Here is a 16,044-nt window from a genome sequence, read left to right on the forward strand (position 1 = left end):
TATTTGAGAATCATACTACTATGATAATATTAATCAATTAACATTCAATTTTATAATATTTGATCACTCCCACATACTTATCTTCTTTAAAATAACACTACAATAACAAACTCGAAGCGTAGATGTAAAATAAAATAAGTTTAAATTTCGAACGATGTATATCAATAAAAAAATATTTTAATTTTACACACACTAATGCCACTACTACTACTCTAAGAGAATTCGTCGCAACAGCAACATCACTTTCAGTCAAAAATACAATACACACGCAATATTCGCACTAAACTACAGAATGATAAAAAAATCACATAAGTAAAACAAGGATTTGGTGAAAATATCAATTATTCACGGATGATTTTTGGCACAATTTTAGCAAAGGTTAAAACGAGTATGTAATTTGTTTATTAACACAATATCTGGTAAAATATTAATTAATCACAGAAAATTTTGGCACAATGTTAGTAGAGGTAAAGATGAATATGTGGTTTTATTTATTAACGCAATATCAAAGTATCCTTGTATTATACGGTGGGATACCAAGTGCCTAGCTAAATGTGTGTCATCTCTCTCGTAATATTAGAGTCTGAATACTGTAATACTTTCGTCACTTTTTATGTTTTTTTTACGACAGCTGAGCAGTTTTTTCGAAACTAGAACTGGGTCTTGTCATGCTATCACATTTCATACTCGTATTTTTCTTTATACCCTCTGAATCAAAGGGGGTAATACAAACAGTAAGGATACACTACATGTTATATCGAATGACTAATAAAACAGTAATATATTTGGTATAAAAATAGAACAAATATAGTTTGTTATATATTTTGTAGCATTACCGGCACAATAAAATACTATATCTCAGGGTCAAGCTCGATGCAGTTATAAACATCGCTTATAATTCATGATTGGGACGATGTTGCTTCTGTTTATAGAATATCGTGTCATTTACAATCAGACAAATTACTCATGTTATTCTTATAAACATGGTTAATGATTATGGTATAATTTCTGTTCTACTCTTACTGAAATAATTTTTCAATTCATATTTATCCCAAGGTTATCAAGAAAAATTTCGCAATAAATATAATTTCTAGAGACTTATTACCTTCTTTGTCATCAGATAATCCTGGCTGATGAGTGCACGGAAGCAGAGGGACGAGCGTGGCATATGAAGCACTTCGCTTGCGCGGAGTGCGCGCGGCAGCTCGGCGGGCAGCGCTACATCATGAGGGAGGCGCGGCCCTACTGCCTGCCCTGCTTCGACGCCTGCTTCGCCGAGTACTGCGATGCGTGCGGCGAGCCCGTCGGCGTCGACCAGGGCCAGATGTCTCACGAGGGACAGCACTGGCACGCCACCGAGCGATGCTTCGCCTGCCACACTTGCCGCGCCAGTTTATTGGGGAGACCATTCCTCCCGCGAAAGGGTGCGATATTCTGCTCGATAGCGTGCTCTAAAGGAGAACCTCCGACGCCGTCAGATTCATCGGGTCCTGGACCCCGACCTCCACGAGTACCTCGACCTAGAAGAATGCCGTCACCAAAATCATCACCACCGAGAAGTCCCCAACGCGAACAGTCACCGCATATAGACGCTGATTCAGAGCCGAGTGGATCTCTAGCGCCGGAGTCCCCTCCGCCGCACCCGCCCCCACCGCCACACGCTTGCCTTAGCTTAGATAGAGCGTTAGCAGATTTGAGATTAGAACAATCCATAACGGAACATCAGATACAGCCTAGTCCAAATTCTGAAGAGCAAAAGAGGAATCGCCTGAAGACTGGAAACCGCCGCATCCAGTCGAAGCTCAAGCGGTCGTAACTCCCGGACATTCTACATCAATGCCGGAGCTGACGTTAGTAGATTCTAGAAAGTCTCCAAGGAAGCCGAGAGGTGGTCGAACAGTGCGGTTTTGCGGGGACGACAACGAAGCCTTCGAGCCAGATGAGCCGATACGAAGAGAAAAGGTTCGAGACGAGGACGCCAGCAGTTACTGCAGCACGTGCTCATCCTCGTCCTCATCAGCGGAGTCGTACACGCTGCCGACGAGACGAGCGTATGGCGGAGTGCGGATATCATACGTGCCCAACGACGCCGTGGCCTGCGCCAAGAGAGAGAGACAGAGGAAGAACGGCCCTCACGACAAGAACTGCATCATCTCGTGATGTTTGCTCACGGCCCGCACCATCCCTCCTAGCGACACCGACCTCCGATGACAAGACTGACTCATTGTAAGTTGTTAGCCCCACACGCCATAGTAAGTTAAGTATGCCAGGCCAAGTCTTCCTTTTGCTTTGAGGCTTTGAAACTTGCCGCAGAACGTAGCCGACGTGGTTACAGTGAAAATGTTTTTTGCTCAACGTTGAAGTAAAACTTCTGAACCACGAGATTATGTCTTAATGCCCATTATTTATGAATATAGTTTTATAATTTTTTGACACTTAAATCTTTAGTTTTCACATTAATATAATAAGATCTGCCTTCCAAATCCAAGTCAAACTCTTCGTTAAGCTACAACATAATTTTTTCTGTCAATTTAACGTCAATCCATTATTTTTTCTATATTTTAACTTCTGTTTTTAGTTAAATTAAGTACTGATACGAGAGATGAAATACAAAAATATTATATTAAATTAATAGCTAAACTTTCCTGGCTCGCTCTCATAGAGGTTATACTTCAACAAGCCCAGGTGCGTTCACACAATGCGCACACGATTGTGATTAAACGTTAAAGGGTCCCGACTAATGGAATTTTGGACGAAATAATTTTTGTACTAATCGCTTTTAATGTGACATGCGCACAATTCGACTTTCGGATTCAATTAAAAGGGTTATCGCGTTGCCTTGCTTTGAAATTCGAATGTCATTTGTCAGCGGCCCGAAATATTTGTCAAGCATTTGTATGTACGGGAAATAGTCTTGATATACAGTGTAATAATTAATTACTATAATAATACTGATTAATTTCATGACAATAATTTGTTGTGTATTTTCGTGCTACATTGCGAATTTTGATATGACTTCACCTAAAATATCGTTGGGAGCGTAAAGAATGAGATGACATCAGCTTTAACTTATTCTGAATATTAATATATAAATAATCGCTTAGACATATCTAATGCTTAACGCGCATGTATTATAATTTCAAACATATCCCATTTGCCAGTTAGGTTAGGTAAGGTTATAAGTACAAAAGAATGTGCGTGGTAATATATTTTATTACTTCTGTAAACAAATTTGTGTTCCACCCTGTATATATTAAGATTTAACCTTAGAATAGAGACTGGTTCGAAGGACATAACCTATTTTGTCAATATAGAACCCCGTCTTGAATTATACTAATGTCTTAAGACGTACTATTGGGAAATATGTCTGATAGTGAAGAGGCAAAAATATTTGTAATCCATAATTTTGATTCCAATAAATAAACAAATCATATAACTTTCTTAATACTTAAATTGATTATTGAAATAAACATAATGATGATTGTATAATAGCCATTAAGAAAAGGGTATGTTAATACGGAACGTAAATTAATTAAGGTCGAAAATGAATCAGAATTTGTAGATAAATACGGATGAATTGTTCTCTACAAATTGTTTAAAATGAAGCTTCAGTTTATAGTGAATATGTGAAATATTTAATAACGAGAAGTCGATTATTTACGGCCTGTAATTTACGTTCCGTTTTACTATGTTATTGCATTTATAAAACAAAGAAACTTATGAAAGTTAAAAAAAGAAACAACTATAATGAAAAAAACAACAAACCATCAATTGAAAATGTATCGAACTAATAAATCAATTAAATTAGAAATATACATACATACATACATAACATCACGCATTTTATCCCCGAAGGGGTATGCAGAGGCGCAACTAGGGCACCCACTTTTCGCCAAGTATGTTCCGTCCCATGATGTGATAGGGGCGAGCCTATCGCCATATCGGGCACAAATTCCAGACTCCGGGCTGATACCGAGCAGAAAAACCCAAATATCACTTTGCCCGACCCGGGATTCGAACCCAGGACCTCAGAGCGCTATTGTACCGGACGTGGAATACAACTACGCCACCGAGGCAGTCAAATTAGAAATACTCAAGATGATTTTGTAATATTGTATTTGATATCAGTGTTTTTATAAATTTTAATGAAACGGTTCACTGACGTTAAAGCCGTTTTGAATAAGGACACACATTGTACCCCAGAATGTCACACCTGTCAAAACTTTTTACTTAACTTGAAATTTTGAAAAACTCACGCTAACAGCAACGGGATTCCGCAATTGCTAATAAAAACTCTCGCTCATACCGCCATAAATTACGAGATAATATAATTTTATACGAAACACTGTACAAACATAATGTTAATATGTAAGTAACGGTACGTTTAATTTATTTGTAAGAATAAAGGACAAATAAACATTTTTTTGAACAGTTGGCTTGTTTTTTTTTATAAACTCTTGAGTCGTGAATAATTTAGGTTATTTTATAATAACGACATAATTATCCATAAAAGTATTCATATTTTATCAGGAATATAAAAATAAACGTTGCCTTCAATAATGACACAATAAAATATAACAATTGCAAAAGTAATATATTTTTAAAACCGTTGTTTTGTTATAAATTTTAGAAAAGCAAAATTATCCGCCCATAGATATTTAAAGCAGTAAACTGAGACTTTATAAATAGTTATAAAGTTTCCTTTTAAAAATATCTGTACTATGCATACTTTATATTTAACCGAAATTTTATGTTTAATTTGGGGAAAAGTCGGAAATTCACGTTTTTTAGTAAAATTAATACTTAATAAATTATATTGTATAGTCAAATTAAATATATCAATAATTATTCAAGAATTCACATAATTCAGGGTAATACTATTTTGATTCAGAATTCATTTTTTCTTCTCTAATGTGTAATCCTATATTTAGTACCGTGTGTGTGTGTGTTTAACCAATTCTTAGGGAAAGACAGGTCACAAGCCCTATTTCATAATGCAAAAGTTAAATTTGTCTTGAATTGAATTGAACAGCTACTGGTAGATAGTACTTCATCATCAACATCATCAGCCTATATCTTTATCCACTACTGGACATAGGCCTCCTCCAAGGTGCGCCATTTTACCCTGTCTTCGGCCTTTATCCAGCTTTTACCAGCAACCTTTCGAAGAACATCACTCCACCTAGCTGGAGGGATAGCTGGAATATAGTACTTTTTATTACTATTTATTTGGAAGCATAAAATGTGATATTTGTATTTGGTCGGCTTATACATTAATGTGGTGAGTATCATTGACTCAGTCATGAATCAGGGCCTTATTCATATGTGATAGCTAGTCATTTTCCAGAGGGAACTACTAACCTACACTAAAAATATACCGACACTTAAATGGTAATCAAATCTAAGCGACAAAAAGTAAATTGTTGACTAGAGTGTTTGGTGTTTTGATTTTAATATGAAAATTCATAACAATTCAACTTTTTATTTTATAAAGATATAGTCTAATGTTATTAAAATTTTCCTAGACCTATAAAACCTAGATCAAATGACGCAGAAAAAAATGGCGATTTAAAATATTTATATAATTTATTTTCGGTATATTTGTCGCTTAGATATTATTGCCTTTCAAGCGTCGATACAACGACTTCTGTGTATTTGCAAATTTGATAATTTTGGATGTTTAAAAAAACATAATATAGTTATACCTAGTAGGCTGGCTCAAAATCGTTTTGGTCAGAATCATGTAATTCTAGGATGGGCACGGATCACCCGCCTCACTTTAATATGCCTACACCCTAATTAGAGTTTAGTTTTTCCTCCCTAAATATACACACATCATGTGTAACTAGTTAGTTATCAGTGAAAGTGCTAATAGTATCGACATTCGACACAGCGTGGTGGGAACGCGACACAATACCACCGGCCGCCGTCACCGCTCACCAACATCGCCATCGCCTGGTTAAGGTAACGTTCCATACACTACTGATTTAAGACGCATATTACCTGGAGATATAACTAATCTTCAAGTTACGATACCGGATAAAGATCTATAATTGTCTGTCAGTTAAGTATAAAGATGTGTAGAAAGCTGTAGTGCGAACTGAACATTGTAGCAGACTATAATCGTTTGACAGCGTAGTAAGCTTCCCCAATACTCGCATAAAATATACATACTATCACCAGTTAAAATGCAATCGCAAACGAACACTTATCACAAAATTTTGTAAGCTTGAAAACGCCATCCATTGAGATATTAGAATGGAATCCGTTTTTGTATAATGTACATTGTCGTTGAGTACAGAACCGCACCTTATTCTGTGAGAAAACTTCACTTGCAACAGAGATGTGCTCGCGTTTGTGTACACCAATTGCATTATACAAATTCAGGTCGTGCGCTTGATTTTCGAAATATTAAGTCAAAGTGTGTGAAGATGTCATATCGGAGCATAAGAGGGCGAATTTGTAGACATTTTGAATGTAAAATTTGACTAGAAATATGCAGTATTGCTATAAAACGTAAGCGAAATGTTGACATGTAGTTCTTTCATGAATGATTTTCGAAAACGAAGAGCCACTTCGATTCAATAAAACTCTTTAGCTTTATGTACATAACAGTATATATTTTAGGCAGATATAGTATCTATATATAAATACCTAGCGCTTCGAAATTCTAAACTGAAAGTTATTATTTTCGCGTGTCGGTCGTCTTGTTGCTTTCCATCAAGTGTGTAACATTAGAGTAATATTTTTCCCTTTGCAAACAACTTCAAAACTCATAATTAAAGTTGAACAATAAACCGCTTTTGTGCCGAAACCGCATCAGAATGAACTAGGCAAGTAGAACCTAGACCAATGACAGTGGAATAATATTTATATTTAAGACTAATTACATAGATATTTATTCTTATACTAGTCATGTGGTGGGTGAAACAAACCTTTCTTTCCCACAGTAAAATCCATATTATGAATGCCATTCTTGAACAGGGTGCAGAGGAATGGTTATGGCAGACTACTAGTCTTCCGATCCAGATGTCATCTAAATGGCCTCTGGGTCGGATACCAAGTTTATGCCGTCATACTTATACCTATGGTGGTGTTATATATGCTTATATTAGCAAGAAATAAGGGAAAAGGCAATGAAACCACTCTAGATATTTGCACGCTGTTTATACATTGCTTAGCAACGCCTAGCCAACAATTTGTCATGCGCAGACATATGGAATAGGTGGCGTGCTTCTGCGCATGTGAAACGGTTCCAGGCTGTCGAGAGTGTTTGGGTGAAGCTAACCTGCCCGTAGCCCGCTTCTATGCGGGGTTGACGCAACACTCTTAACCATATTGCAGAAACAATTAGTCTTAGTTATTATACAAGTCCAATGTCAATCTCTACTTGGCTATACAATTCTTGACAATTAGATTTCGAAAATATGTAGATATATTTTCCAAACTTTTTCCGCGCGACTTGGGAGCCCAACCCACAAAGGTTCAGGGCCCATATACGCAACCACTAGTAGGAGGCAGAATTTGTTTCTTCGACTACAATCAAGGGCTTCAAAATTCCATAACATATTAAGGTGAAAAAAAGTAATCTATACATATTATACTTAGTCTGGCCATAAATACTGTTACACTTAATTATAAAAAAATATTACATTTGAATTTCGAATCTGTCATTTTTATACGATTGTTCATTGTGTTTTCTCATTTTGGCGCCAATACATTGTAAAATATTTTGCGATATTAAAATGGTGTGGGGTGATAAAGAGAACCGAATCGCTGTGATAGCATTACACAAAGTAGGTATGGAGCCAAATGCAATTTTTAAAACTCTCCATACACTTGGTATTAGTAAAATGTTTGTGTACCGGGCTATTAATAGGTACAATGAGACCTCCTCTGTTTGTGACAGAAAAAGATCTGGCCGTCCACGTAGTGTTCGTACGAAAAAGGTGGTCAAAGCAGTAAGGGAAAGAATTCGAAGAAATCCTGTCCGAAAGCAAAAGATTTTATCTCGGGAAATGAAGATAGCACCTAGAACCATGTCGCGTATTTTAAAAGATGACTTAGGACTTGCAGCCTATAAGAGACGCACTGGCCATTTCTTAACTGATAATTTAAAGAAGAATAGGGTGGTAAAATCGAAACAACTACTGAAGCGGTACGCAAAGGGAGGTCACAGAAAAATTTTGTTTACGGATGAGAAAATTTTTACAATTGAGCAACATTTTAACAAACAAAATGACCGTATTTATGCTCAAAGCTCTAAGGAAGCTTCCCAATTAGTCGACAGAGTGCAACGTGGACATTATCCGACTTCAGTGATGGTTTGGTGGGGTGTTAGCTATGAAGGAGTGACTGAGCCATATTTTTGTGAAAAAGGTATCAAAACATCGGCACAAGTGTATCAAGATACCATTCTTGAGAAGGTAGTTAAGCCCCTTAACATCACCATGTTCAATAACCAAGTATGGTCCTTCCAGCAAGACTCGGCGCCGGGTCATAAAGCTCGGTCCACGCAGTCTTGGTTGGAATCGAACGTTTCGGACTTCATCAGAGCTGAAGACTGGCCGTCGTCTAGTCCCGATCTTAATCCGCTGGATTATGATTTGTGGTCAGTTTTAGAGAGTACAGCTTGCTCTAAACGCCATGATAATTTGGAGTCCCTAAAACAATCTATACGATTGGCAGTGAAGAATTTTCCCATGGAAAGAGTGCGTGCTTCTATTGATAACTGGCCTCATCGTTTAAAGGACTGTATTGCAGCCAATGGAGACCACTTCGAATAAGCTTTTATATTTTTAATTGTTTTATATTTATGTATTAAACTGACACACTGTAAAAGTAATAAATGTTATTTGCAGTTAACAATTTTCTTTTTTCTTTATTACAATATTTATGGCAAGACTAGGTATAACAAATTCTCCTTTTCTGTCGGTCTGTATGTTGTCGATTTTCTCAAAACCTACTGAACGAATTTTTATTAGATTTGGTCTGGAGATAGTTTAAGACCCTGAGAAGGTTATAAATTACTTTCTATCCCGAGAAAATATATAGCGGGACTTTTATCCCGGAAAACTCCTTTACCGAGCCGCGAGCAAAAGCTATTAATTAATTAAACTAAACAAGGAAAGTAAACATTAGAAACATAATTTTATTCAAAGCTAATTTATTCAAAACCTCAATTTAATCACGGCCAAAATTATTCCTTTTAACCCCTTCAATTTAACATTTTAGGGTTGACTATGTCACCCTTCAGTGAACCCTTTGCCATTTATAACTAATAACAGTACAGCTAAAAAATGACATAAACCCGCTGACGTGTTAAGTCATTATGACACGCTATTAACACTAGCTAATTAATATAGCGGGTTGATGATTAACGACACGGGTATAAATGACCCATAAGGGTTCGAACGAATTTATTTAACCCGTTTGACGATGACGTATTAAGTTGGGTCTATTTCAGTTTAAATTATTTGTTTAGTGTTCAATATGGGAAGTTTAACTTTGATATTACAGAGTGTGTAAGCTAATATATGTGTCAATTAGTTCTGTAGAAGTCAAACGATTGAGTTATACAATATATTACTTTTCTGTAGGTACGTGTCGAGAAAATCGTGTTAGAAATACCTACATCATGGTTTCCTATTTAAAAATCTAACCTTGGACCACCCGGTTCATATCTAATAAAATAAGTAGGTATTAAATCAAGGAAGCCTAATACTTGTTCATAATAATATATTACTACGCACAGCAACTACTGCATAGTAATATATTATAAAATAGTAACAATCAAATTCTCAAAAAACTAGATTTTTAATAAAACATAAGTTAAATAAAAAAATAAGACTTTCTCGCAGATCCTTATCAATCGTAGACTATGCACTGATAGATCTTAGAAAACTAATTTAAAACATAACATTGTAACTGATTTATTGGGATTTTATGGTCCCCACTTAAATAGACAGAAATCTGTACATTATTTTATACTATCCGAAGGGATGAAGGGCAAAAACGTAATATAGCATCACCGCCCCACCGTTCAGCGACAATCGTCGATCGGGATTGTAATTGTGGTCAGGTGCGCGCGCGCACCGTGACGCCACCTGTACCACGGTCCGGGACGCGGCGCGTGTAATCACAAGATACACTCATTATAAGTCATATTGAAATCCAATTTTGAATTGATTTGAATTGATATATATTGTGCTCTTTAATGTCGGGTAAATGTGGTAAAAGGCTGAACAATCGCCATACTACATCGTTTTGTCAACCGATATATTTAGCACTCGACTTAATAGTAACCAATTCGAATGGTAAAGCCATTTTAACGTAATTCTTTCTAGATAATTACGAATCAAGATCCTCTGGTGTAGGCTCATGTTTTAAGGAAGGCGTAATTTGTGTCTCATACATGCGCAGGAGTTTGTCCTAGGAGGATGGAAATCCGACTGTATAAGTGTAGTCTAACCAGGAAATAGGAACCTTGGCGTAGTCTACTTAGACTTTTCGTTTTAAATTTAGCGTCAGCACAAAAAAGTACTCCTATATTTTTCCATAACATATCCAGGTTTTTTATTATCCTATAGAAAAAAAAATGGTTCTAAATGTGTAGAAACCAAAAGCCCTTCTAATAGATTTAAATATGAAATACCTAAGGAGTGAAAACTATGTGACTGTTCTTCTGACTTATAACAATGGTCACATTCGCAAGAGCTGTGACAGGACAATCGGACAGTTCAGCGGGTAAACGTTCATCAGTCTATAGTAATTTGTTTCCGTCAGCCCTGGGCTGTATTAGAGGGGTAGAGAGGGGCACAAAACTTTATCTTCTATAAAACTAAATTTCCTTACCAAGTAATCAAGATAACACTAGTCATGACTATTGTAAAATTGTTCAAAAATAACTTGGTTTACTTTCACGATTATGCTTTTCAGTTAATCATCAAAGATTTGCAAATATGTATATAACCAACGCATTGTGCTATGGTAACAAACATCATAAATGAGAATTAACTTGTCATTGCCTCGATATTTTCTTCCTTCATTTAATTCGGGAGGCTCGGGAATATTGACTAAATTATAAACAAAAATGTTGTTAAAACCCACCTGCACCAGCAAAATTATCGCACGAGCTTCATTATAAATGAGATAATAATATTTCTTTTTATTACTTTAATTCAATTTTAATTTAAATATAGCTGTGCATACCTGTAATGGGCATATATATCAGCCATTAATGATAACAATGTCTTTAGAAGTTTTAATTTTGTTAATATATGTATATATGCTGTTAGTGTACCATGGTAATAAATAAAAATAAAAGCCCTACCTTCGAAGATCCGGCTCTGGAGTACCTGCATAACAGACTGTTAGCAAATTACAGACAATTCCGGTAACAGCGGATTTGAAATGACCCCACGCCGCGACGGTCAAGGCACTAGCTGCCTTCAACGTAGTGTTGCGTTTGACATTGGCAAAGATGGTAATATTGTTGGTATAGACTGGACATATTCTCCGCTGTTATATCGTAAAATGGAGTAAATAGAGGACAGTCGGTACCCAAGAGCGATTTCATCGGGACTTGGGCTTCTAGAGCCATCTCAGGAAGCGAAGTCGCAAAGATAGATGGAAGGATGAGGTAAAATGACCTTGGATCTCCGTTGGTTAATAGTCGCGGGAGACAGAAAACAGTAGAAGGCGTTGGAGGCGTATAGCGTAAATTACACCGAGCAGAGACAAACTATAATGAAAGTGTATCTCTACTGTTATTCACAATTATATATATAAAAAAAAAAAACAGAAATAAAGACTTTAATACTATTACTATAATGCCTGTGTCCCACTGCTGGGAACATGCCTCCTCTACTTACCTCACGCGGGTTTAGTATAAAGTATATAGTATATAGTATAGACTTTACAAACGTCCAAGATGGGACAGCCAGAAGCTTTGGTTGAATGCATTGTTATTCAATTAAACTTTTTAAATTACGCATGAGATAATTAGTGCAAAAAACCTGGTAAATGTTAAGATTTTAACATTGAGTTAACAGAATAACGTTAAAAGCATTTTATAAACGGATTTGAATAAGGCCGGCATAATTATGTCGACTGGCGAAGGATGAACAATTCTTGTCAATCAACACAACGAACCCACTCCAATTATCATTAAGTGCAGTTTATATTATGCCTGTATAAAACATATGTCCATCATGGTATGGCAACATGACAATATCATTTCATAAGTGTGATATACATCCATCTGGCAACACAGTTTTGACGTTGTCAACAACGCATCTTTTCCCGCTCTCTCCCAAACGTTGAATCTGCATAACCGTGTTTTCTTTGGTTGTCCCAATAATGGCAGTAGTCCTGGCTAGAACCCTGATAAATACTTATCAATAAGTACAGTCATTACGTAAGTCTCTAAAACTGTTGACAGGTCTTCGTCTCCACTAATTATCTGATACGTAAGTTGAAAAGTTGAACTGAATAGCAGTGGATTGAATGAAAGCTTCTGGTTTGCTTCTAAGATGAGATGATCTAGCGAGAGTGGAAAGTATAGATCGACTATGTGCTTGTGTATTCATTGTCAATTATCGCTGGGTTTAATGGCAAAGGAAAACATCGAGGTGTGCATTCCTAATCTTCGAAGTTTAAATTTCACTAGTCTTTTGTACTGTAGGTATCTAAGAGACAATCAAACTTACTTATAAACTTATTTTAGCGTTAGGAGATGATTTAGAATTGCTTAAATAGCTGTCAAGAACATCACCGGTTTCCTAGTTTAAACCTTATTAAGAGGCAAGATGGCGGGTTCTGATTTACACCTGATCGAGTAAGTTTGTGTTTTAACTAAGCATATCTTTGCGAAATTCTTATAAGTACGACTGTATATGTTTAGTTACTGCTATTAACTATCTTCGAATTGACCTCAATAATAAACAAATCAAAATAAGTCATAAAACTTTAGTCTAATCCAATATTTTAATCAATCCTCAGATAATAAAAATCGTCGCGGCAACAATGGAATGTTATTAGTTCTATATAAATTAATGAATTAAGTCTGAAAAATGAATCGTATGTATTTATATGCGTTAAAGCATTGAATAAATGATCTCAATCGCTTTTTCGATGTATCGCGAAAATGAACCAATCAGGGGCCTTATTCTCTATCCCGCACGTTATTTTAACAGTGCGTAACAAGCACTTAACACAACGCATCATGTTTAGGACTATAGAGATTTGGCATACAGAATACCATTTCACGCACATTTCTCGAAGATAACATGACACGGCCGCGTTACGCGTTTACACTATCATACAGAATAAGGGCCCTGAACGAAGTTTTTTGACATGCTTACAAATGATTATTTTGATTGGTTTATTCTCAGGATCGGATCGAAAATTAATATTAGGATCATTTATAATGGTATAATATTATTACGGGCGATAGGTCTCACATATGTGAGTTCGCCTAGGTAGGTACCTCCGCAATGTCTATTTCTGCCACCAAGCAGAAGTATGTAGTCACCGTTGTATTCCGATTTGAAGGACATTGTAGGCAGTGTAACTACTGGACATAATAATGCTTAACATATCATGTCACAGGATGGCGAGTGCAGTGGTATACCAAACAGCACTTTGTAATTCAAAGTGTTGGATAGTATTTCTGATGTCGTATCGCTTACCATCAGGCGAACGGCAAGCTCGTCTTGTCATTCAAACAATTTAAAAATTATAAACTGCCGTTAATAATGTCGGCCGTAGATATAGTTTAAGGCAAAACTATTACTATAAAGTTAAGGAATGTCACTAACGCAATACGAACGAAAAGAATGCTCTGTACATGGATTATGTGTTTACAAACAGCCAACGGTACCCCTAAAACGGCATGACGTGGGCCGCGGATCGGCGTGTGTCAATAGTGACCATCAGTGGTTACTAGACTCCTCCCCCCCACCTCCTGTGACAGGGACTACTGCAACCAGACCCCTATCCGATAACTCGGTACTTTCACAGATTTTAGCGTGTAAAAATTGGGTATGATAAATTATATATAAAACTAGACCAGAATAACTTGGGGCAATTAAAATGCATACGTCTTAGGGATGATTTGCCATGATTGAGATTTTTAATTATATTTTTGTTCTTGGTAGCTTAATTGTACATATTGCTTCTACGTACAAGACTGAAATTTAAATTAGTACATATTTTGACTAGAATTAAAGTCCTAATGTAAGAGTTAGAATTTAGATTGATCATATCTTTAACTTCAATATACTTACGTCTTTGTTGTTTGTTCCACAGTAACACAAATAATAATTAAAAATTCCAAAAGTTGGGTAAATAACTGAAACAATTCATTTATATTGTTTGATATTTAAAAGCAATGGTTTAATGCGATGAAAGGTTTTTTATTATCAAGATTAGTGCAAATAAAACTTAAGTAATTAATTATTTTTCCGAACGTTTTAAATTGTTTTCTGCGCGAATTCGAAATAAAAACTTATAATTAATATTTTTATTACAATACGTATACATACTGTAGAAAGACTCCTTTTTTTAATTATACAGAAAAAAGGCAAATTTTCTATAATTAAATCAGTGCAATAAAAGTGAAATTTCTTTTTCTATCCTATTTAGTTTCAAGAATGTTCTGTCTATTAAAAAAAAAACAAAAGCAACATACAATACTCTATAAGGACGTAGTGAGAATATAATCATTACCTATAACCATTATTATATTATGTATGTAATAAAATTGTTTATTGATTATCGATATCTAAGTCTAGTCAACATGTCGCCATTAGTTTACAAACTGTCATAAAAATAAGTTCCTAGACTCGGGTTTACTGAACCATTGACAGAACGCCTGGAGGGGACGTAGTTAGGGATAAATATGGGGGAAATTTAAAACAAAAATAAAAAAATACAGATTCGACATCGACCTCCTCTTCGCATCGTTTTTCTTATTGCTGAGGGTCGTGATCCCTTAATATAGAGTCATCTTTGTTTTATTAAGTTGAGCCTATTCCTATCTTTGACATCGTGGAGCGAAACGTTGACCTAATTTAACCAATTTTGAATGTGGTGATTCTGCATAGAAAACATATCACGTTTCTTTGGTATCGCTAAGGCATAAATGAGATTCACTTCCGCAAGGAAAAGATGAAGCGCTAACATGTGACGTCCTTTTGCAAATAGTAGATCAAGCAAAACATGAGAATCTGAGATGTTTGCCCTACAATAATACGTACAGTAATAACGTAATTAAAAATAGGACTGACGCATAGACTACGTATTAAGTACGGTTATATCATACAAAATTAATTTCTGAGTTAATAATGAGGTATTAACCCCCATTGCACCTAATTACAGCCCTGGAAGCACTATAGTGTAAAACATAACCCTTATTGCCGATAAACAGCAAATAGCCTAAATATGTCCCCGAATTACGACCGCTATAATGCGTTATAGGTATTTCACGACCAGGTTATATATTGTTTTAGTACTAAACAACTATAATATGCTCATATCTCAAGTTATGTTGGTTTCGTCGATTAATATCGAAGCATATCTGAATCTGATAGTTATTTCTGAAAGTCTATCATAAAGCATCATGGGTTGGACTTCCATATGATGCATCCACGTTTAAAATATATCTGCATCACATATCTTTATTAAGTTTTACCAATTAAAGTCTTTCTAATTACTTTCACATTCATTAACTATTTGCACATTCAAGGAATGGTAAGATTTTCTGTTAAAAAACATTTCTTCGTGGTGCTTCGGCTTAATAACAGCAATATGTGTGCAGTCTATGCATCCACATACACCGGGAATCCATATTTATTGTAAAATCTGTAAAAAATAATAATATAAATGAAATATATGCAAGGGACTGCCTCGGCATAGTAGTATTAAGCTACGACTACAGTGCTGTGGTCTTGAGTTCGAATCATAGGTCGAGCAAAGTGATATATGGGCTTTTGTTCACTATCAGCCTGTAATCTGGAATTTGTGCCCGAAATGGCAATGGGC

General features: G+C 35.9%; 1 protein-coding gene across 1 annotated transcript; it reads left to right on the top strand.

Annotated features, from left to right (window-relative positions):
• The first annotated feature begins 983 nt into the window (after nt 1–983).
• LOC119191776 (protein prickle-like) lies at nt 984–3,817 on the top strand. Its single transcript, XM_037445642.1, is given in 3 exon segments — nt 984–999; nt 1,095–1,753; nt 1,756–3,817. Coding segments are annotated over 3 exon segments (1,080 nt in total). The 3' UTR covers nt 2,161–3,817.
• The last annotated feature ends 12,227 nt before the right edge of the window (nt 3,818–16,044 follow it).

This window comes from Manduca sexta, unplaced genomic scaffold (assembly GCF_014839805.1).
Source record: "Manduca sexta isolate Smith_Timp_Sample1 unplaced genomic scaffold, JHU_Msex_v1.0 HiC_scaffold_191, whole genome shotgun sequence".
In the NCBI taxonomy this organism is placed as follows: Eukaryota; Metazoa; Arthropoda; class Insecta; order Lepidoptera; family Sphingidae; genus Manduca; species Manduca sexta.